Consider the following 25,825-nt stretch of genomic DNA (forward strand, 5'->3'; position numbering starts at 1 on the left):
GTCATGAGTGTTTTTACCTCTCTTTCACAAGTTGAACCAAGAATGATGTCATCAACATATATTTGGGCAACGAAAATCCCATTTTCAAGATGTTTAATGAATAGAGTGCTATCGGAAGTACCTCAAGTGAATCCATGGGAAATGAGGAATGAGGTGAGTCGATCATACCATGCACGTGGAGCTTGTGTCAATCCATATAGGGCTTCGTTGTGTTTGTACACGTGGTTGGGAAGGTTTGGATCTTCAAATCCCTGAGGTTATTTGACATATACTTCCTCTCGAGTTACTTCTTATAGAAACACACTCATGACATCCATTTGGAAGAGTTTAATCTTCAGAAAGCATGCCACGATGAGTAGGAGTCTTATGGACTTTAATCAAGCCACTAGAGCAAAAGTCAATTCAATCTACCTGACTGTATCCTTGAGCTACAAGTCTAGCTTTATTTTATGTAACTGTCCCAAATTCATCTGACTTGTTTTTAAACAGCCATTTAGTTCCTATAACATTTGCTCCATCAGGCCGAGGAACCATAATCCATACACCAAGTCTTCTAAAGCTTCTCATTTCATCTTGCATTGCAGCCAACCAAAATTCATCCAACAGGGCACCTCTAACACTTTTGGGCTCACTTGAGATAGGTAACATGCAAACGCCAATAGATTCTGAAGTTTTCGTCTAGTGACCATGGTGTCATTAGGATTTCCAATAACCACTGTCTGGGGATGAGCTTTTTGGAGCCAGGATGGTGGTCCATTTTTGTAAAGTTTGGCATGTTGTGATTTTTAGGGCATGGCGCTGCTGACTTTAGGTTCACCATTCTGACCGCTGATGTCTGGTTCTAAATCATTTGAAGATGCAGGTTCAGTGTTTAGGGACTCAATAGGAGTGTCAGGATAAACTTGAGTAGGCTTAGTGGTGATTGGTCCAGGTCCAGATAGAACTGGGGCATCATCATCGACACTCACTTCTTCACTAATTTCTAAGTCATCAAACTTTACGTTTAATGATTCTAATACTAAGTGAGTTCATTTGTTGAACACCCTGTACGCATGACTGTTGATAGAGTACCCAAGAAATATCCCCTCATCACTTTGAGGATCGAACTTCACTAAGTGATCACGATCATTTAGAATATAGCAAGTACACCCAAAAATGTGCATGTTACCAACATTTGGTGGTTTCCCTTTTCATAACTCATATGCTATCCGCAAAGTCCTTGTATAGAGATGAACTCGATTGCAAAAGTAGCAGGCATTATTGACTGCTTCAGCCCAGAACCGCTTTGACATGTCCTTAGCTTGCAGCATAACCCAAGCCATCTCTTGTAGAAATATATTTATTCTCTCAACCACTCCATTCTGCTGAGGGGTTTTTGGGGCAGAGAACTCATGATGTATTCCCATTCCATTGCAAAAATCTGAGAAAATAACATTTTTGAATTCCTTCCCATGATCACTCCTTAGCCGAAATACTTTTCCAACTTTTGAGTCTTTCTCAGTTTGAAGTCTCAATATTAGAGCTGAGAATAGTCCAAAGGTCTCAGATTTTTCTCTAAGAAAATCAACCAAAGTGTACCGTGAATAATCATCAAGAAGGACCATTACATATCTCTTTCCACTAATACTTTCATTTTGCATGGGTCCCATCAAGTCCACATGCATTAGTTCTAACCCACGAGAGGTTTATAGTCTGTTGATCGGAGGGTGAGATACCTTAATTTGTTTCCCTAGCTGACATGGTCCAAAAATTCTATCTCTGGATACTTTCATCTCTGGAATTCCTTTTACTGCTTGAAGCTTCATCAGTCTTTGGAGGTCTCTGTAATTTAGGTGCCCCAACCTGTAGTGCCACAAGTTCGATTTATCTAGGAAGGTTCAATTGCACACGATGGTATTGCATACTGCATAGCACTGATCTACAATCATGTTTCCATTGGAATTTATTTTACCAGGATCTTAGATCTACTCACAAGTATGTTGATTAACACCCTAAATATGAACTTTCTAAAACGATGAAATAAACACATATAAAGTTTAGGAAATCTTACATTGGGTGCAGCGGAATTAAATGACTCCTTCCGTTCAGATATCTAGCCCTTGATTCCTTTCTGTAGCAGAGCATTATCAATATGTGAACCTGGATCTCTTTCTCTGAATCTTTGATGCTGAAACTCCTTTTTGCTGAAAGTCTTTCTTCACGATCTTCCTCACTATGGTTGAGGTATCACTTGCTGTGTGTGGGCACTACTCATACACTAAGTATTTCGAAATCTCAATGAGGAAGAGAGAGAGAGTGGGTTCGGCCAAAGATAGGGAGAGAGAAGGCTCAGGTTTTTCTCTGAAGGAAAAATAGAAAATTTAAGTGTAATTTTTCTGAAGCCTTCACTATCTATTTATAGCATTCCACTAGGGTTAGGTTTGAATTATTTGGCATTAAAATAATGAAAATATCAGTTTAAATTTGCTAAAAAAGTGGCCGGCCCTATACAAGTGGATTTGGGCCTCACTTTTTGCAATTTTGCAGTTTTATCTTTTCTGCATCTGATTTTCTCAAAAACGCCAATTTTCTAATTCAACCATTTAAATGTCAATTCTAACTATTTAATAACTATAAATAATTATTAAATAATATTGTCATTTATCATATTTATTAATTGAACCATACAAAGTATCATAATTAACAAATATGCCCCTAAAACTCTTTCTTTACAATTTCACCCTTACTTAGTGAAAAATTCACAAATAGACATAGTCTAATTTGAGAATTATAATTGATTAATCAAAACCAATTACATGAGTCTTACAAGCAATATTATCTCAACTAGTGCGGGGACCATGGGTCTATATAACCGAGCTTCCAATAAATAGATCAAGAATTTATTACTAAAATTCACTAACTCATTAATTCTTCGTTGAATCCACGAATAGAACTTAGAATTGAACTCTCACTATATAGAATGCTCTATATGTTCCCCCATATAGATGCATCATTAGTTATCTATTGTTATAATCCTAATGTGATCAATGATCCTCTATATGAATGATCTACATTGTAAAGGGATTAGATTACCGTTACACCCTACAATGTATTTATTCCTTAAAATACTTGACCCCGTATAAATAATATTTCAGCTTATGTGAAATGAGTACTCCACCATTTATGTTCGTTTGGTCAAGCTCGAAGGACATCATCATTTGCTTACTATTCGCCAGATAGAAGCTATAGATTCCATGTTTATGCTAGCGCTCCCACTCAATTGCACTATCGTGTTCCCAAAATGTACGTATCACCCTGACCTGGCTTAACTAACAAATCAAAGAACACGAATAGCCTTTCAAGATTGAGCCTAATCATAACAGGATTAAGAACATTTGATCTAGGATCAACTAGGCGATATTGACTTGAATAGATATTACGGTAAGTTTAATAAATCTAAGTCAAAGTTCAATATCGGTCCCTTCTGATGCATACTCCATGCATCCAACCTGAGCTTTACTTTAACCAATGCTCTGGAAAGAACATAGCACTTCTCCAAATGCAAGTAAACCCTGTTGTAGATTATCATATCAGTAAAACCCTATGTCTGATAAATCTAGGAAACTTTATTCACATAGTCATGTTTATTTTCCAATGTGTTGACGGCACAATAAACAGGATCAAGTATGTGAAAAGGGTTTCAAATGAATTTATACATTATGTACATATAATCATGAAATAAATCATGTGAACCATGCAACATTAAATGTTATTCTGATCTATATTAATAAGTAAATCTGATTATATTGAAATGAGTTTTATTTAGGGCATAAAACCCAATAGTTTCCTGTTAAGATAACAGACCCATTAGTTGAAACTAAACACTGAGTTTTAGAAAAACTTACAGAGAAGTTGTTGTCGCATAGTTGACCAATGCTGATGATTGGCCTTGAGCCTTTAACATACAGGACATCTGTTAAAGGAGCGACACCATTTAGGTTAACATCACCTTTTCCAACAATCTTTCCCTTGTTTCCATCACCAAATGTCACAGCCCCCTCATTTTCCTCTTTGTAATTAACCAATTATTTTTTATTTCCAGTCATGTCTCGCAAGCATCCACTGTCAAAGTACCACTATCTCTCCACAAAAGAAGACAGAGACACCTTAGCCACCAATCAAACATTTGGTTTAAGGTCAGATTTTATTTTCCATTCCCGACGAGTTTTCCGCCCTTGAGATTTATTTGGTTGTGGAAAGCTATTTGGTAGATAAATCATGGGTCAATACCATTTTAGACCCTGTGTTTTGTATAAGTTACTAATTTGACCCTCTGTTTTATTAAATGATAAAATGGACCCTATATTTTCTAAAATAGTACAAATAAGATCCTGAATTGATTTTTTATCAAAATAAAATTTAATTATAATTTGATCTAAAAGTGCTATGACAAAATTGTTTACATTTTCTGTATCTGTTTGTATTAGGAATTGTTTTCAAGTTGATTATTATATAAAAAATTGTCAAAAATTAAGTTCAGGATCCTATTTTTACCATTTTGGAAAATACAGGGTCCATTTTGTCATTTAACAAAACACAGGGTCCAATCGATAACTTTTGCAAAACATAGGGTCCAAAATGGTATTTACCCATTAATCATCGCTGTCAAGTAGTTCTACAGTTTATAGCACTTTGGGCGAATGTGACCCTTCCTGTTGCAGAAATGACATATTGGGATGAATTTTTCATTTTGTGACAGGAGTCCAGGGACTATTCTTCTCCCTTCGAACTTCAACTTAGCGGGTCCAAATGGAACTTGACCACTCATATAGGAATCTAATACGTTAACTATAGTAGGGATGTGTGGTTTCTCATCATCCTTTTTGGTCAGATCAACAGTTGAAGTGTGTGAATCCTCAACAGACAAATTATTTCCCTATTTGGACAACATTTTGTACCCTATGTAGGTACGATCACCATAAGGTTTCTAGAGTTGTAGGGCGTTATTAATGGCAGTTGTGCCCAGGGGAATAAATTGTAGTGCTTGTTTAGTCTAATTAGATCTGCAGTAAGTTTATATATCTCATTCTGCTTCTCATCAGGAAATCTGTTGAGGTTCTTAACTGTGTCCTCTAACTTACCTTTTTCAGTCTCCACTTGCTCCAAGGTGCTTTTTAGACCTCTAATCTGCTTAGTCATGTACTCCCATTGGGCAAACATCTCCTCATAAGCATTTTTTGTCTACTCTCGCTGTCTCCTTCTGATGTAGTGGATATTGCATCATCTTCAGACTCAACTGAGTGACAGCTTTGGGCCATGAACGCTAATACCTGTTTGTCCTCATCTGTGCTTTCACTGGCAGTAGAGTTTTTTTATTCCTCACCGTCACTCCATGTTACAGCAAGGGCTTTCTTCTTTTTTAGAGTGTTTGCACACTCTCCCTGAATGTGGCCATATCTGTCACATTCTCTGCACTTGATTCCCCGATTCTTTTCATCAGTAGATGGTTGACCTTGTTTGAAATTTCCACCTTTGTTCTTCTTGGGAGCATTTTTGTTATCACCATGAACATTCTTCTTATAGTTCCTTTTCAAGAACTTGGCATAGTTTCTTGTTAAAAGGGCTATAGTCTCATCAGAGATACCATTTATTTCCTCTAGAGCAGGTTTCTTATTTTCTTGATGAATGAGTTCGATACTCACATCAGATTTATCCTTGACCGCATCCTTCTGTTTCTTTGATTTCTTCCATCAGGAGAGTGACAACTCATAGTTCTACAAGGACCTAATGAGCTAATCGAGATCAAGTTCCTCAATGTTCCTTATTTCTTCAATTGAGGTCACTTTAGACATGAATCTTCTTGGGAGTACTCCAAGCACTTTTCGAACCAGCTTTGAATTGGAGTAGGTTTTTTCCAGAGCATACTACTCCTTAGAGATATCACACAACTTAGCATGGAATTCTGCAACTGAATCATCTTCCTCCATGGAAAGATTTTCAAATGCCTTGGTCAACGCTCGCAGCCTAGATTTCTCTACAACATCTGTTCCCTCATTCTTTATTTTCAATTTCTCCCACGTTTCTTTTGCGATTTCACAGTTAGCTAAAACCTTTAACTGGTTCGTGGAGATAACATTAAACAGTGCATGTTGGGCCTTCGAGTTAAAGTTAGCCTTTCCATTTCATCTATGGTCCACCGGCTCATGGGTTTAGGTTTAACAATTTCATTCTCAGTCATCGTGGGGCTTATCCAACCTTCTTCTATGGCCATCCAAAATCTTTCATCAACAACTCTCAAGAAGGCACGCATCTTGGTCTTCCATTAAAGGTACTTAGCACCTTCCAACATTGGAGGTCTTTAGGTTAATCCACCTTCCCTAAACATTTCCATCCTACACAGAGACACGAAAAGGAAATATAGCACCCGTACTACAACTCTCCAAGATGTAACTTAGAGAGGATTAGTTGTAATAGAATCAAGAAAGTAAATTTTGAACACGAATCTACCAACTTTTTCTGAATCAAATACCAGGCAAGTATAGGATCTAACACAAAATTTATCAAAAAAATATCAAGCTCTGATACCAAATGAAAGAACAACTTGGACTGGTTTCTAGATTCAAATTACTGACTTTCTTAAGAAATTAATTTGCAATTGTAAGTTTAACATTCAAGAATCAGGTTAATGAGCAATCAATAATGAAGACAGTGATTTACAAGCTTCATCTGCACTGAGAACAAATTTCAACCAACTAGTGCTTGGGTTCCCCGAACTAGGGTAATAACACCCACTATATTCAAAGATTCATATTACAAACACTAGTTCACAATTAGTAATTGAATACAATCTTTACAACTTTTAGTTAAATATTACCAACACCAACCAAGATCCTTGGTTGAATATACAAGATTCCTTGTGTAATACCCGGAATTAAGAAATGGATTAGCAAAACCCTAACTAGATAATTATGTATAATTGAGGAATTATATTATTATATAGTTCAATATATGTGATTTTATATGAATTTTAATATATTAAAGACCCCGTTGGTGAGCTAGGGGTATTTTGGTAATTATGACCCGAGAACGGTAAAATGATGAAATTAATTTAATTACATGCTTAATAGAACTATATTATTATATAGTATGCCTGTGTTGTCTTTTCAGGTGTGTCCTGACAGGTTAGCGCGGTATAGTCACAATAGGAATTTCGGGCGGCCAGGTTCGGGCCCGAAATGTAAATTGGATTAATTTATTTGGCATTTGATTTGATGAGTGATAATCTGAAATTAATTGTGAATTATGTATGCATGAAATGGCAAAATTACCCTTGTGAGGGTGTATGTGTGAATTTAAGCCATGAGGGCAAAATGGTCTTTTGACCTTTATTTTCTACAATTAATAAAAGATGGAATTTTGAGGAAAATGAATAGAAAATTCTGGTTTCTCCTCCCTCATACCCGAACCCCTCTCTCTCTCAACCCTCTTTAAATTTCAAACTTTATTTTGTGAAGATTTGCTTGGTTTGAAGCTTAGTATTTGAGGATTGATTGAGCTTGGCTTTAAATTGAGTTTGAGGTAACTTTCTTGGCTTGAATCTTTGTTTAATTTTTGAGTTTAAGTCTTGAAAGAGCATGAAATATGATGTAGGTTGTGCTTATGAATTTGAGATGCATGTTGATGTTGTGGGGTTGTTTTGAGCATGCTTGGAGCTTCAATCTTTTGAGTTTATTTGGATTAGGTTTGGATAGAAATTTTAAGGATTATACTTGTGCATGAGTTCTTGGCTTAATTTTGTAAGAATTCAAGATAGGATTTTCATGGAAGTAAGCTCAAGTTGGAGCTTTGATTTTCTTGAATTGGTAATTTGATTTTTGGGGGTTTATTGTTGAATTTTGATGCTTAAGTATGTGTTTAAGACCCTATAATATTTGCTAGCTTCTGTAAGTGGATTGATTGAGAAGTTGGTTGTGAAAAGCAAGCTTGAGTTCATGGAACTCAAGCTTGGTGCTTTAATGGCACTTTTTGATTTTTAGTGCAATTGTTGGGTTTAAGTTGTGGAATATGTTTATTATGACATATATTGATGCTCTGAAAAGTTTGGGAATGTTTGGGGATGATTTGAGTGAGTTTTGGGGGTTTAAAGATTGAGAAATTTCGTGTTCTCTGCCCAGACAACCGGAATTCGGTTGGTTCATCCGGAATTCCAGTTGGAGTTCATCGGGAAATGCTGAATTTTGTTTTGGCCATAACTTTTGACTCGGGACTCCGTTCGGGACGTTCTTTATACCGTTGGAAAGCTCTTTTCGATCTCTATGTGATTATCTGTATTTGAAATGCCATGAATTTATTTTATGAATATGAAATCAGGGGTTAACCCTATTTGTGAAAAATCCTGGATTGTGTGACTAGAATTACCGGCACCTGGTCAGGAGCACCCGGGGATTCGGAATCTCTGCCTTTGCGGGACAACATGTAAGACAGTAGTTGCACGTAGAGATATGCACGGTGGTGCTTATATTGAATATTATATTGGTGATAATTAGAAGCAAAGTTAGGGTTATTACCCTAAAGTGAGCGGTTTAATGGCCTAGGGTTATTACCCTAGTAATTATTAATGTGTAAATGCTATGCCATGCTAAATATATTGTAATAAAGAGTTATGCGCACAAGGCATAATTAAGTTAGACTCGGTAAATTAGTACCTTGAGTTTGATAGTAATGCGGTCTAGGGTTATTACCCTAGAAATTATGTGAAGGTAAGAAAGTCATGATGTACAATAATATTGCTAATCAAGTGAAAGCATGAATTAGGGTTATTAATCTCTATAAGTGTTATTTTGAGCATGCAATGATATGTTATATGAGAGACTATTTGGTATGTAATTTAGGGTTATTACCCTAAGATTCTATATGTTTTGTTATCTATTGAATACATACATATATTTCAAGAGTTATGTGCATAAGACATAACTTGGTTAGACCTAGTATATTACTAGGATAAACCACTGAAAGAACGTAATGTATGGATTACGTAAATATATATGAATAGGGTTATGTGAGCAAGGCATAACCAGGTTAGACTCGGTAATTATAATCGAGATAAACCTTACTAAGGCCTTATTGTAAATAGACGTGTGAGCGTAACACGTAGGTCTATGCTACATAGACATATATAGGCGTGTGAGCGAAACACGCAGGTCTATAGCAAATAGACAAATAGTGCAGTGGCACCAATAATTATATGATAAATATATATGTTGAGACTAAGGGTTATGCGCTCAATGCATAACCGGGTTGGACTCGGTAACGAACGAGATGGGCGATCTAAGGCCTTATTGTAAATAGACGTGTGAGAGCAACACGTGGGTCTACGTCACGTAGACATAAATAGACGTGTGAGCGTAACACGTAGGTCTACGCCACGTAGACATAAATAGGCATGTGAGCGTAACATGCGAGGTGCATGTCACACGGACAAATTTGAATAGCATTGTTGTTTATATTGTATGATGAGCATATTATTGATATGTTTTATCTTGTCTTCTTGCAGGCTTGGCTCACGAGTGCTCTACTGTGCAGGAAAGGGTAAGTTAGTGGCTGATCAACCATGATTTTGAGGAGCAAGATGAAGAATGTACATGTTCAAGCCATATCAGACCAAGCGGGTTAAGGGTCTGTAACACCCTAACTAACATAGGCGTATTACGTGATTTTTAAACATGCTGTGCAGCTCGTTGCTAATCAACGAGGTTTATGGAAAAACGTGATTAATTAAAATTTTGCTTTTTAATTAAACTTATAAAACAACATTACAAAAGACTCGGGATCCCGATTATAAAATCATTTACAAAAAGATTTAGCATTGTTTAGCGATATACAAAATACATGTCGCCTAGCGACCGGTTACAAAATCGGCCTCGGCATCCCGATGATCGTACGCTCCGGGCCTAACGCCAGACATGTACAACCTTCATAAGCTCGCTCACGGTCCATCGGCACTAGCCTTGCCTATACCTACACATCAACGTAGGGCGCGGGTCGACGGACTCGGTAAGAAAAAGCATAATAATACTCGTACATAATTCTAGCTGAGTGTCCAACACGATGCGAGTCCGCGCTACTTGCCATGTCCAACATGGTGCGAGCCACTTCTTGCCATGTCCAACATGGTACTTAGTTACGAACGTTCATAGGGACGGTACTATTGACACGTAACAACACGATCGGTCGAGCCGGTCATACTCCGTGGCTTGGTCATACTCCGGCTGTCTGAAGCGTGTTCGCATATCCTCACGATCGGTCGAGCCGGTCATACTCGGCGCTGGTCATACTCCGGCTGTCTGCAGACGGGATACGTCAATAGCACGGAACCACCAACCAAGTGTCGGCTGATCGGTCAAGCCGGTCATACTCATTCTTGGTCATACTCCGGCTGTCTCGACGTGACGGGGTTGGATGGTTCGAAGCCAACATACAACTAATGTAATCCCAAGGCTTCACTACATGCACGCTAAACATGTAATCTACATATGCATAACGTTATACTAATCTTACACGGATTCGAATTCGAGTGTGCGATCAACATTGGCCAAAGGGGCGGCGGATTCTCTGGCTCCTAAACCATAAAAATTACAACGGTATAAGTGACACGCTAAATCACTTCCGGGGACTAAAACTAGGAACTAAAGTTTCCCCATCGATAAAAAGCATGGCAATACCCCCTAAAACATAAAAACGAGGAAAACTAGGGTTTCGAAAATTCCCCAATAGGTAGCCAGGTTGCCCAACAATTCGGTTAGGGAAGTCGGGACACCCGTCAGGGAATACTGGATACAGCTGGAGATTAGGTTCTCTCATGACGACAACATCAAATAATCATATCTTGCACAATTCAACCCCAAATCACCTCAAACTTTCCGGACACATGTTCTATACCTTCCACTAGAACATATCCAAGGCATCAAAACAACCCGAAACCTCGAAACATGAAAAATGCCATTGGAGCTCAAGCTTTGAGTTCTAAACTCAAACTTGAGCAAAACCACCTAATCAGCAATCAAACTAGCTTAAAACCTCTTAAACTAGCATAATATAATCTCTGAAAACAAACAAAAGCATTAACAACAATACGACATGATTTCCAACAATTTCTTCAAAATTTACATTTTTGAGCTAGAAAAACCAAACTTGAAACAAGGTAGCCTGTATGCATTTCTAACGAAGCTTGAATCACCTCAATTAACATGCTTACAATCCGAGAAATTAATACAAAAATCACGGCGACAACCATATATCAAAATCATGCATGCATTTCATCAATTTTACTTAAAATTCAAGAAAACACAAAGGTAAGATATAAGTGATCCAACCTTGGCTAAGATTACACAAAGATGAGTTGAAATTCACAAGGATTTGAGGAGAAAAACCCAGCCATCGGCCACGAGTCTTGGCCGAAAAAGAGAGAGAGAGCTTGAGAGAGTTCTTTTCCAAAATTTTCTATTTTATTTTTCATTTCATAAAGTCACAAAAGACAAAATACTAATGGGGCAAAAAGACCATTTTGCCCCTCCACCATAAAATCACATAAAAATCACTAAAGGGGTATTTTTGGGAAATTCTAAATTCTAGGCCATTCCAGGCATTCCCAATGTCTAAAACCGAATCCCAAACTACTAGCATACTAAGTTGTGATTTCTACTTGAGCCAAACGCGAGGAGTTCAAAATCTAGAGACACCAGGAATTACAAAAATAGGCAAGCTCTTGAATGACATAAATAACGGTATAATAAATTATTTAAATAGCTATAAATAATTTCATAATTAACCATAAACAATTGCTAATTTCCAAATTAACTAAGCGGGCTTTACAACTATCCCCCCTTAAAAGGATTTCGTCCACGAAATCTAATGCAGATAACTTTCTGGATATTGAGCTCTCATATCATTGTCACTAGCTCCAGTGGCTTCTTCCACCTTCTTGTTTCTCAGAGAACCTTGACCAATGCTATGGTCTTATTCGAGAAGGACTTTATCCTTTTTATCCGGGATGCGCTTTGGTTGTTCCTCATAAGTCATATGCTACGCAAATTTGGTAAGACTCATGCTTGAGTATATGAGAGGGGTACGAAACGTATTTTCTCGAAACATCGAGACATGGAATACGTTGTGAACTTCGATAAAATTTGGAGGCAATGCTAGATATGCCACTTGACCTATCATCTCGAGAATCTCGAAAGGTCCTGTAAATCTAGGGCATAACTTGCCTCTTTTCCCGAAAACGTTTAATCCCCTTCATCGGAGATGCAGTAAAAACACACGTTCCCACATGGAACTCACATCTACGCGTTTCGGATGCGTAACTCTTACATGCCTTTCTGTGAGGCGAAGCATTCTAGCTTTTATCTTCTCTATTGCCTCATTGGTCAGCTGAATTGACTACGGACCTAGGTATTTCCTCTCGTCTCATCCCGGTGGATAGGGGATCTTCACTTTCTGCAGGTACAACTAGTTCATAAGGGAGCCATCCTATCGTGCTACGATGCTGTTGTTGTACGCAAATTCTATCAACGGTAGATACTTATTCCATGAGCCCTCAAAGTCCATAACATAGGCTCTCAACATGTCCTCCAATATCTGAATTGTCCTTTCGGACTGACCATCTGTCTGAGGATGGAATGCTGTACTAAATTTTAGCTTTGTACCCATTGCCCATTGCAAACTTTGCCAAAATTGGAGGTGAACTTCGGATCCCTGTCCGAAACTATAGACTTTGGTACTCCGTGAAGTCTCACTATCTCTCTGACGTACGGATTACGCAGGCGATCCCGAAAATGTTGTTCTAACCGGCGAGAAAATGAGCTTGATTTCGTAAATCGGTCCACCACTACCCGGATGGAATCAAATAAACCGTGGTCTAGGTAACCGGAAGCCACAAATCCATCGTAATATCCTCCCATTTCCGTGCAGTAGGGTTAGAGGCTGCAACAACCACAGCTGGTCTGCGATGTTCAGCCTTAATCTGCTGACAAGTGAGGCATCTCGATACGAATTCTACCAAATTCTTCTTCATACCGCTCCACCAGAAGTACGGTTTCAAATCTTGGTACATCTTGGTGGTGCCGGGATGCAGGGAGTATGGGGTAGAATGAGCCTCCTCAAAGATTTCATTTCTAAGTTCCACACTGTTCGGAATGCAAACTGCACGGCTTTATACAAAAGCATCCTTTATCGACATTGAAAAGTCCTTGGCTTGACCGGCCAACACCCCATCTCGGATTTTCACTAACTCCGGATCTGTCATCTGAGCGACTTATTCTTTCCAACAGATCGGATTGCGGCGTCAAGTTGTGAAGCGACCTACAAACTCAATGCTTGGATCTAACCATATCCTCTGCTAGGCGAGGTGAGATACGAACCATACTAACTACTTGCCGGGACTCTTTACGCTCGGGGCATCGGCCCTACATTGGCTTTCCCGGGATGATAGAGGATCTCGCAATCGTAATCCTTCACTAATTCCAACCAACGCCTTTGTCTCATGTTCAAATCTTTCTGAGTAAAGAAATACTTGAGACTTTTATGGTCGGTATAGGTCTCACACTTCTCCCCATAAAGGTAATGCCGCCAAATCTTCGGTGCAAAAACCCTTTGCGGCCAATTCTAGATCGAGGAGTCGGGTATCGGCTTGTTCATAATCCTTTAACTAACGGGAGGCATAAGCGATGACCGATCGGCTTGCATCAATACACACCCCAAACCCTGTTTGGATGCGTCACGATAGACTACGAACTTCTCCTTGTCAGAAGGCAAAGCTAGCACGGAGCGGTAATCAACCTCTGCTTTAGCTCACGAAAGCTAGCTTCGCAACATACGACCGAATAATTCTCTGATTTTTCTTTGTAAGCTCGGTTAGGGGCATTGAAATTTTGGAGAACCTTTCGACGAACCCACGGTAGTACCCCGTTAAACCCAAGAAGCTTCTGATCTCTGTCACTGTCTTCGGTCTCGGCCAATCACGACGGATTCAATCTTCCCGGGATCCACCTTGATCCCATCCTTGCTCCTGATATGTGCCCCAGGAAGGACACACGAGACGACCAAAACTCACATTTCTTGAACTTGGCGTAAAGCTTATGTTCCCGAAGTCGTTGCAGTACCATTTGAAGATGTAACTCGTGCTCCTCTTCTGATTGAGAGTACACGAGGATGTCGTCGATAAACACGATCACACGGATATCGAGGAAATCCTTGAATACTCTATTCATCGGAGTCCATGAATCTTTGCGGGGAGCATTGGTTAGTCGAATGACATAACCGAAACTCGTAGTGTCCATACCTAGTGCGGAAAGCGAGTCTTTGGAATGTCCTCCTCTCGGATTCTCAAGCGATGATAACCGAACGGAGATCAATCTTAGAAAAGACCGTCTTCCCCTGAAGGCGATCGAACAAGTCATCGATCCTAGGTAATGGTTATTTATTCTTCACGTCGGCTTGTTCAACTCCACGTAGTCGATGCACATCCTCATAGATCCATCCTTCTTCTTGACGAATAAAGCGGGGCTCCCCGGGAGTGACACCTTTGGGCCCGAAAGAACCCTATGTCGAGCAACCCTTGAAGGTTTGAATCTTTAATTCCTTAAGTTCGAGTGGAGCCATTCTATACGGGGCTTTGGAAACCGGATCCACCCACAGTGCCAAGTCAATCACGAAATCAATCTCCGTTGAGGTGGTAACCACAGGAAGTTCTTCGGGAAAAACACCCGAGAAATTCCCAAACCACACGATGTCCTGCGTAGAATGGTATACGGCGGTGGTGTCCACCACCACGGCCGAAACCTAAGCAACCGACGTGCAACAATTCTCTCGGCCCGACATGCAAGAGATCACGGGATCGAGATCCACGGCCCCGAACCCACAAATACAAACGGTTCTTCACTTTCCGGTTGGAAGACCACCATCTTTCTTTTACACTCAATGCTCGTAGAATATTTAGATAGGAAATCCATTCCTAAAATAATATCGAATTCGACTAAACTCATCTCTACCGGATACGGCACTTAACTCTACACCATCTATCACGATCGGCATAGGCCTAATCCACCTATTGGAGATAACCAATTCTCAGCGGGTAATAGGGTTCCAAACCACGATTCATATCTATCATATAGTCTTTCCAATTTTCTAAAAACTGCGTACGCACATCGGACATCCTTGACCTAAACACTCATCCATAGGGATGCCTCTTACTAATGAGACACTCCGGTAGGAATAACGGGTCTCAATACTATCTGACGACGGTCTTGATTCGGTTCCCTCGGAACCTCTTGTTGCCTCGAGCCACGGATGCGGTGGATGACTTTCTCCTCGATCCATGGCGGAACCACTACCTCCTCCTGTTTGAAACCGACGCGAAGAGGTAGGAGCCCGCCACATTCCAAAGTCTAGCGATTCCACATACATCTGTTGCGCCCTCGGCTCACCATGCTTTCTTCGCCATCTCGGCTTAGATGGTCTTATCGTCGATAGTGATCATAAGGTCATACTTGATCTTCACGTTAAGTCCATCGAGATATTTTCTTTCTTCTTGAAATCGGTTGGCAAAAATCCGAGGCTAACCTCGCCAACCGAATTTGAGCGAGTAATATATTCGAGTCATGCTCATATTCTCTCGTTGGGTCGAGTAGGCGAACTCTTTCCTCTTGGCGCTTGGCCCAGCCTCGTTATAACATTTAACGGCGAAGAGTTCTAAAACCTTTCCCGAGTCATAGTAACGACGTCATGGATACGAGATACCATGTTCCACCGGACGAGTGTCTTCTTAATGCGAAAAGTGGCACACACCACTGTCGTTCCGGTTGACACCCATAAAGTTTAGAATCTTGGTGATCACCATCGGCCTTTGCTCGGCTTTCATCACGTCGGACCTCCCCGGAAAAGCCGGAGGTGCTGCTTCGGAACCGTTCGTACAAAGGTTCCCGATTTATTGGCCGCCACCACTATCTCGGCACAGGCGGCGAGGGCGAGGTGCCCTTTGGAACTACGGAGCCTTTGGGCCCCACCAGAGCACCTGTGTCTCAACCTGCTGAATCTCGAGATCTTGCTCTTCCATCCGGGCTTGCATTTCGGCAAACCTAACTTCCCAATTAAGGCTTCACGATTGACTTGAGCGCCGCCAGCGGCGGGTTAACTTCCTCGGCCGCGAACCCACCTTGCTACGGGACCTACCTCGGCCCAAAACACTTGAGGGCTGAGCTCCTCGACCTTGATCGGACCGTGAGATGCCCACGACTCCTAATATTTCGTCTGGCGTCCATCGAGTACGAGCCGCCTCGAAATCTCGAGTTGGCACTTCGAGGTCACGATCATCGAAGAGCTTTACTAATGCGCTTAATTTGGAAATTAAAAACGAAACATGCGCCTATTCTACTATCGGGCTACTAACATGCTTCCTAACGAGGCTTTTCTTTTTCATAGCTTGAATAAAATAAACTACTAAAGCAATAAAGGCTTGCGGGCAGTGAAACGAGCTAGCTGGCGATGATGATTGTACATGTCGTGACGATCTTCGGAAGACAACACAGCGGCTACGATACCAAATTGTAACACCTAACTAACATAGGCGTATTACGTGATTTTTAAACATCTTTGTGCGGCTCGTTGCTAATCAACGAGGTTTATGGAAAAACGTGATTAATTAAAATTTTGCTTTTTAATTAAACTTATAAAACAACATTACAAAAGACTCGGGATCCGATTATAAAATCATTTACAAAAAGATTTATTGTTTAAGCGATATATAAAATACATGTCGCCTAGCGACCGATTACAAAATCAGGCCTCGACATCCCGATGATCGTACGCTCCGAGCCCTAGCAGCAAACATGTACAACCTTCATAAGCTCGCTCACGGTCCATCGGCACTAGCCTTGCCTATAGCACACATCAACGTAGGGCGCGGGTCGACGGACTCGGTAAGAAAAGCATAATAATACTCATACATAATTCTAGCTGCCGTGTCCAACACGATGCGAGTCCGCTCTTGCCATGTCCAACATGGTGCGAGCCTTCTTGCCATGTCCGACATGGTGCGAGTTACGAACGTTCATAGGGACGGTACTATTGACACGTAACAACACGATCGGTCGAGCCAGGTCATACTCCGTGCTTGGTCATACTCCGGCTGTCTGAAGCGTGTTACTATATCCTCACGATCGGTCGAGCCGGTCATACTCATTGGCTGGTCATACTCCGGCGCTGTCAGACGGGATACGTCGATAGCACGGAACCACCAACCAAGTGTCGGCTGATCGGTCAAACCGGTCATACTCATTTCTTGGTCATACTCCGGCTGTCTGAAGCGTGACGGGGTTGGATGGTTCGAAGCCAACATACAACTAATGTAATCTAAAGGCTTCTACATGCACGCTAAACATGTAATCTACATATGCATTTTATTTATACTAATCTTACGGATTTCGAATTCGGGTGTGCGATCAACTTTATTTAGGCCGAAGGCGGCGGCGGATTGCTGGCTCCTAAACCATAAAAATCACAACGCTATAAGTGACACGCTAAATCACTTCCGGGGACTAAAACTAGGAACTAAAAGTTTCCCTATCGATAAAAAGCATGGCAATACCCACAAACATAAAAACGAGGAAAACTAGGGTTTACGAAAATTCCCCAATAGGTGAGCCAGGTTGCCCAACGGTCGGTTAAGGAAGTCGGGGACACCCATCCGAATTCCGGATGCTGCCGGAATTCCGGTTCACCATGACAACAACATCAAAATAATCATATGTTGCACAATTCAACCCCAAATCACCTCAAAGCTTTCCGGACACATTTCTATACCTTCCCTAGAACATATCCAAGGCATCAAAACAACCCAGAAACCTCAAACATGAAAAATGCCATTGGAGCTCAAGCTTTGAGTTCTAAACTCAAACTTGAGCAAAACCACTAATCGACGATCAAACTAGCTTAAAACCTCTTAAACTAGCATAATATAATCTACGAAAACAAACAAAAGCATTAACAACAATACGAATGATTTCCAACAATTTCTTCAAAATTTACATTTTTGAGCTAGAAAAACCAAACTTGAAACAAGGTAGCCTATATGCATTTCTAACAGCTTGAATCACCTCAAATTAACATGCTTACAATCCAGAAATTAATACAAAAATCACAGCAGCAACCATATATCAAAATCATGCATGCATTTCATCAATTTTACTTAAAATTCAAGAAAACACAAAGGTAAGATATAAGTGATCCAACCTTGGCTAAGATTACACAAAGATGAGTTGAAATTCACAAGGATATGAGGAGAAAAACCCAGCCCTAGCAGCCAAGTCTTGGCCGAAAAAGAGAGAGAGAGCTTGAGAGAGTTCTTTTCCAAAATTTTCTATTTTATTTTTCATTTCATAAAGTCACAAAAGACAAAATACTAATGGGGCAAAAAGACCATTTTGCCCCTCCACCATAAAATCACATAAAAATCACTAAAGGGGGTATTTTTGGGAAATTCTAAATTCAGGCCATTCCGAACATTCCCAATGTCTAAAACCCGTCCCCAAACTACTAGCATACTAAGTTGTGATTTCTCTTGAGCCAAACGCCGAGTTCCAAAATACGAGACGCAGGAATTACAAAATAGGCAAGCTACTGAATGACATAAATAACAGTATAATAAATTATTTAAATAGCTATAAATAATTTCATAATTAACCATAAACAACTGCTAATTTCCAAATTAACTAAGCGGGCTTTACAGGGTCTATCAGTGATGAACTTTTGAGTTCTATTTTGCCGTTTAGGTCGGCTAGAAATAAATGACTTGTAATAGCGTTTGTAAATATTTTTGGGATCCCAACTATTTTAAAAGTTTTAAATATATTACAAGTTTATTTTCCTTCTGTTTAATATAAAAGTTTAAATTCTGCGCTATTTTGATTAGTAATCCCGTTTAGGGGATTAGGGTTTCATAAGTATTTTGGGTAGCGTGCCTAATTATGTAGGGCGTTACACCTTGTGCATAAGCTAAGTTCTTCTTCAACACTTTTCTCCAATCTGAAATCCTTTCAGATATGATGACGAAGATAACACTGAACTCCCTTCAGTTTTAACTCAGCTCGAACAGGCTCTGATCTTTCTGCTATGGATGGCCACCACCAAGATATTCAATTAGACCTGTAAAATAAAGAACAATACAAGATACCACACACAATACATCACGATTATACTTAACTAACTAAGAAAGCAAAATAGCTAGTTAACCAAATCACATAACAGAACTAGCTATAAATAGACAAACAATTTTAACCAGACCTAACAATATTTTCATGACAACTATTAATACATAACAGACTGACGTGGACACTAACAGAATATTCACATGTAGTTACGTCAAATGAACACAACAGATAAGACTGGAATCACTTTTAAACTAATCTGTCAAAAATATGAACCTTACACTATCTTTTGTTCTAAGTCTTTGCCACATAACGAGCCACATTATAAATCAGTGTTTGGGAATAATTAATCTATCCCAAATAAACTTAGGTCAATTTTGTTTTTGTCCTAGTGATCAAATAGAATAGTATGCCCCAGCTGAATACTATATTTTTTAGCAACAAAACAATCTTGATTGATCTTTTCCTTGAATATGTTTTTGACAGCCACTAACTTTTTTCAATAGTAGCTACAATCCGTGGGACAAGCATATTCCCACCAATTGTGTTTCCCCAGGTGGATTGTATTTATCCACTTAACAAATAGATTATCCTTCTTCTTGGTAATTGCCCAAACATACTTCCCCATATGGAAACCAAATTCTATTCTGTTATATTACTGGAGCTCAAGCCACAAGCTGATTTCGACCTACAAATCACATTCCATGCAACTACCATCACTTGTATTTTTTGCATCCCCTTTCCATAAAAAAGCTCTGCATTTCGCTTCCACATCTTGAAGTAGACTCTTTGTTAAGTTCATAATTTGAGCCCAATATGAATATATAGCCGTCAACACTGAATTAATCAATGTTACTCTATCCATATAAGATGAATTTCTAGAGCTCCAAACTTTGATTCTATTAGTCATTTTCTCCAAAATACATTTACATTGAGCATGAGATATTTTTTTAGTTAAAGGAATACCAAGGTGTTTTCAACGCAAGTATACGTACCGTTAATAAGTTATAGACTCACAAAGAGTGGGGTCGATCCCACAAGGATCGTAGTTAAGTACTTTAAAATTAAATTTTTAATTCTATTTGGTTGTTTCAAAATTAAGAGAAGGTTAACACTAGAAAGAAAAACAATAAAAACAATAAAATAAGGAAGCAAGATGCAAGTAAATTAATATTAAAATTCATGGTGATTAGAATTTAGGGTTATTGATTCCAATTGTATCTATCTATTATGGTCTAACATAATTCAATTTCTATTACTAATTTTTATGCAATAGCAGGTTTATTCAACTAATTTATAGTTTTCTCATATATATAAATCTCAATTACATGTAAATTTTCTACTTTCGTTATAAATTAAACATGTAAAAGGCATTAAATACAAAAACTCTATTAGCTATCTAAACCATATAAGTACTCTCGTCCTATAACAAAATTTATTCCTATTTCACTATAGCATAATTGATACTCACTGCTTAGATCTCGTATCAAAATCATAAACATTTGATTGGTGGTCAAGCAATTAAAAGAAATAAGTACGAATGAAATAGAATACATAGAAAATTAGGAAGGAATCAAATCACATTAAAAATCATAAATCGATATCAAACAATATACATCAATACCTTAATAAACTACTTAGCTACTCTTGTTCATCGTAACAATCCTACACATATCAATTAAGAACATAACAAGAAAATAGAGAAGAAAAAATATTGAAAACTCTATTGGAAAAGCCTTCTCAGTCATTTTTTATCTCTCTAGCTCGTATTCTCTAATTGCTTGTTGAAAAATATGAAAGTCCACTTCTTTTTATAGTCGAAAAAGATAAAAAAAGATGAAAAAGATCTATTTTTTTAAAATTTTAGGGGGCGGGCTGGGACACTAGGCTCTTAGTGTCGCGACTCGTGTCTGCGAAGGGATATTTCCTTGATATTTTTTTAAACACGCGCCTCGACACTGAAATCTAATGTTGAGGCATAACCCTCCAAAAATCAGGCAGTGAGACACTAAGAGCTAGTGTCGAGGCACGCCCATGCATTGATCCGATTTGACCTTCTCTACCAATTTTTAGCCCTTTAATGCCCCCACATGGGTTTTTAGTGTTAAGGCCTAAATTTTGTAATTTCCTTGCCTTAAGAGCTCCAATCGCACCGAAACTTCTGGATTTTTTTCTCAAATTAATTTCCTGGTGCTCTTGCCCCGAGAATTGATTTGTTTGACTATTTTCTTATTTTTTTTAATATTTCTCCATTTTTCTTCTATTTTAAACTTGTAAAATAATAACTACCAAAAGCGTAAAATTACACAAAAGAAGAGTAAAACTTATTTAAAAACACACTAAAATCAACCTAAAAATAGTACTAATAAAAACCTAACACAAGGTACCTAAATGGAAGATGGCTCCGAGAAAAACATGATACCTCCAGAATCCGAGTCACATCAGTTTCAGACATGCCCTTGCAGCACACTGCAGTCTTTATTTCATTTGGAACTAATCCAAATATGGATGAGAAGATCTTCAGCCCTCTCAACATCAGCAAGATGGATATATAATCTCCATTGCAAAACAATAACAAGTCGTCTGCAAAGCACATATGGTTTATTTGCAATTGAGCACACCTGTCATGGAACTTAAAGTCGCTCCATTCTCTAACTTTTTTCATACTTTGAGACAAGTACTCCATTCTCAACACAAAAAGTAGGGGAGATATTAGATCTCCTTGCCTAAGGCTTCTTTTGGCATCAAAAAAACCACACATAGAGTCGTTTAAAAGCAAGGAAAATTTTAGAGTTCTAATACATACCATGATGAGATTTAAGAATTGTTGGAAAAATCCATACGCCGTGAGCATCTCTTCACTGAAATCCTAATATCATCTTTACTTATCTTTGTTGTATATATAAAAATATTATACTATAGTAAACACTTCTAGTATTTTAAATAATTTATTATATCAAAATCAAAATTCAAATTTTTTATGTTATGCATGAATGAAAAATGAAACTAACATAAGTGAGAATGTTTAAATCATATTTAATTTCAACATTAAACTATTCATAATTTTTTAAAAAAAAAATGTTGAAATTTTGCTATAAATACTATTGTATACGATTTATATGAACGTACACCACTTAAATTCTCCCCCTCCCAAAAAGAAACAATATAGGTGCCGTTTGGTAACACTTTTTTAATCAGTTTTTTATTTTTAAAAATAGAAAAGTGAAAATATTTTTCAAAAACATGTTCTATAAAACTGTTTTTACTTTTCAATTTTATAATTAGAAATTAAAATTTTAAAAACAAAAAAAATCACTTTCAATATTTTTTTAAACAGTTTTTTTTTCTTAATCAATCTTTTGGATTACGACCAGACTCGGACCCAAATCCCCTCCCAACGGCCCTGGCGTTGAACACGACTTTTGACTTGAACCCGAATCCGACCCCGGACCTAGACCCGACTTAAATAAAATCAAAAAATAAAAATAAAAATGAACTTTACAGAACACACTTTTAGTTTCTGTTTTTAAAATTGAAAAACAAAAGTGGTTACAGAACGCATTTTTGTTTTTCAAAAATATTTTTTTAAAAAATAAAAGTTTTACTTTCATTTTGTGATTCAAAAATTAAAAAACAAAAGTATTACCAAACGGCACTATAATTAATTGATACAGCAAAATAAAACAGATCCAGAAACCAAAGGAACGAAAACAAGTGCAAAGATGTCTCACAAAAATTAGTATATATAACCCAAAAACTAATTAGTATAGTACAGAACAAAAAAAAAAGTAAAGAACACCCGGCAATAAATAATTAGACTGGTTTTATAACAAATTGATGTTAAATTTGAATAGATTATGAGCTATCCAAACACACATATTAAATACTAATTATCCTTACTTATAATTATTAATCAAGATCTATATTTTATTAAGAGCATCACAAAACAAAAATAAACACACATACCTCCCATTGATGATCCATCCATGAGAGCCATATTTGAGCATCCAAGAATCTCCAAAATGAAGACAAATACAAACTCAAAGTAATATTAGAGATAACACTATGCAGAGCTATCCCCTCTTTCAACTTATTACCATCAACCCTAAACCTCTTCACTTAAGACATATATATACATCTCATACCCTTATAACCCTAAGAAGTTATATACTAATTGGGCTTAAGTGGTTCAATAATGGTATACTAAAATTTAATGGGCCAATTATAGTTTTAAAGGGTGCTCTCATTTGTCTCTAACATAATATATAATTATTAACCATCCCATTATGGTAGTGGACAAATATTGGGCACATAGTTAATGATTGTGTTTATGGTATTAAACCTATGATTATATTAGTCCACAATAATAATTCTAATATTCTCCCACTTAGAGAATATAATCAACCACCATAACATTATCTGTCACATATAAGGTAACCAATTAAGACGTACATAATATCATATCGACAGCATACATATATTATGTATGAATTGACCTTAAAAATATTTAATCCATTAACAATCATTAACAATCAAACCAAAACATGCATGAGGTACAACAAAATTGGGACTATGGGTATTCATCTCCTTTTGTACCTGTAACTTTAGTAAACAACACATACATGCATACATATGACAACAATAAGTAGAAATGACTACATTATCATTATGCATGTTCAAAATAAAAATTATAAGCATTCCATACAAGTTACTAGCATGTCCGATACATAATAGAAAAACTCTTACTGAGCTCAACAGTAAGGCTCCTAACAATCCCATTTGAGCAACATGCTCCAAAAATACACATATGGGTAAACCTTTTATTAGTTGGTTTGCTAACATGCCAGTGCTAGGCGTGTATTCAATGAAAATAAGAGACTTTGCAACTTTCTCTTTAACAAAATAGTACTTTATGTCAATGTGTTTAGAGCAGGAAGTACTTCTAACATTTTTAAAGAGAAAGCTACTGCTGCAGAATTATCACAATAAAATTTCAGCGGCCTCGAAATAGAGTCCATAACACTCAATGCTAAAATAAAATTTTGCAGCCATATTGCTTGACATGTAGCCTTATCACACGCCATATAGTCTGGCTCCATTTTTGAGGATGCTATGAGTGTCTGTTTAACACTTTCCACGAAACAGCTCCTCCAGCCATCATGAAATGTAGTCTGATGTTGATTTCTTATCATCCACGCATCCTGCATAATCAGCGTCACTAAACCCAACTATATCAAGAGTGTCAGCTCGCCGATAAGTCAACATATGATCTTTGGTACCCTGAAGATACTGCATGACTTTCTTAGCCGATTTACAATGGCTAAGTCTAGGATCACTCAAGTATCTACCCAACACGCCAACAACAGAAGCAATATCAGGGCGTGTGCATACTTGAGCATACATCAGGCTCCCCACAAGTGACGCATAAGGAACCACTTTCATTTCATCTCTCTCTTTATCATTTTGTGGACACTGGCCCTTTAAGAATTTGTCACATTTTACTAACGGTGCCTTTCCAGGTGAACAAGCATGCATATTGAATCTTTTGAAGATCTGATCAATGTAAGTTTTCTGAGACAACCCAAGAATACCTTTAGTTCTATCCCTGAGGATCTGTATCCCAAGTACATATGAAGCCTCACCAAGATCTTTCATATCAAAATGGTCAAATAACAATTGCTTTGTCTCAGATAATAGATTTTTATAATTAGAAGCAAGTAAAACATCATCAACATATAGTACTAAGAAAATAAAGCTGCTCCCACTGACCTTCATATATATACATTGATCAACTTTATTCTCCATGAAACCATTTACAGTGACAACTGCATCAAACTTGAGATACCACTGTCTTGATGCTTGTTTAAGTCTATAAATAGACTTATTGAGCTTGCAAACCATATGTTCCTTGCCAGGCTCCTCAAAACCAACAGGCTGAATCATGTAGACATCTTCATACAGATCTCCATTTGAAAAGGCAGTTTTCACATCCATTTGTTCAAGTTCCAAATTAAATGAGCAACCATAGCCTTGATTATTCGCAAAGAATCTTTGGTAGAGACAGGTGCTTCTTTGAAATCAATACCTTCACTCTGGTTATACCCTTTAGCAACAAGTCTAGCCTTATACCTTACTATTTGCCCACTTGAGTCACGCTTGATCTTGTAAACCCATTTGCACCTAGTGGGTTTGCAACTTTTTGGTAGGACAACTAAATTCCAAACTTTGTTTCGCGACATGAAACTTGACTCATGAGTCATTGCCTTCAACTATAACTTAGATTGAGGACTCGTCATGGCTTCTTGATAAGTAACTGGTTCAGAAGCGTCTCCCACATCATAATCATGTTCTTGCAAGTAGACAAGGTAGTAATCATAAATAGCAGGTTTGCGAGCTCTCTTTGATCATCTCAACACAACTTCACCACACTTAATATCAGGATTTTCATCTTGCATATGATTCTGAGGTTCATCATGAGCTTCTGTTGGAATTTTTTCAATCACAGGATCCTTAGTAGGAGCGGAAGCGAAAGCAACAAGTACAGGGATATAAATACGTTCTTCCCTAAATACAATTTCTCTTGACCCTTGACTTGAACCAAATTCATCTTCAAAATAGACAGCTTTATCTGATTCTATCACCCTGGG

General features: G+C 38.1%; 1 protein-coding gene across 1 annotated transcript; it reads right to left on the reverse strand.

Annotated features, from left to right (window-relative positions):
- Positions 1-447: 447 nt before the first annotated feature.
- Positions 448-1,604, reverse strand: LOC133038288 (uncharacterized). The gene is made up of 3 exons (XM_061116385.1): positions 1,236-1,604; positions 807-995; positions 448-678 (listed from the first exon to the last, which is right to left on the reverse strand). The coding sequence occupies exons 1-3, from the start codon at positions 1,602-1,604 to the stop codon at positions 448-450; spliced, it is 789 nt and encodes a 262-aa protein (XP_060972368.1).
- Positions 1,605-25,825: the final 24,221 nt, after the last annotated feature.

The sequence above is a fragment of the Cannabis sativa genome, chromosome 5 (assembly GCF_029168945.1).
Source record: "Cannabis sativa cultivar Pink pepper isolate KNU-18-1 chromosome 5, ASM2916894v1, whole genome shotgun sequence".
NCBI lineage: Eukaryota > Viridiplantae > Streptophyta > Magnoliopsida > Rosales > Cannabaceae > Cannabis > Cannabis sativa.

Coding starts and splice junctions, on each gene's coding strand:
- LOC133038288 (XM_061116385.1), bottom strand. CDS start 1,604: ATGGTCCTTCTTGATGATTATTCACGGTACACTTTGGTTGATTTTCTT. Junction 996..1,235: donor CCTGCTACTTTTGCAATCGA/GTTCATCTCTAT, acceptor TTAAACGTAAAG/TTTGATGACTTAGAAATTAG. Junction 679..806: donor GTCAGAATGGTGAACCTAAA/GTCAGCAGCGCC, acceptor CATGGTCACTAG/ACGAAAACTTCAGAATCTAT.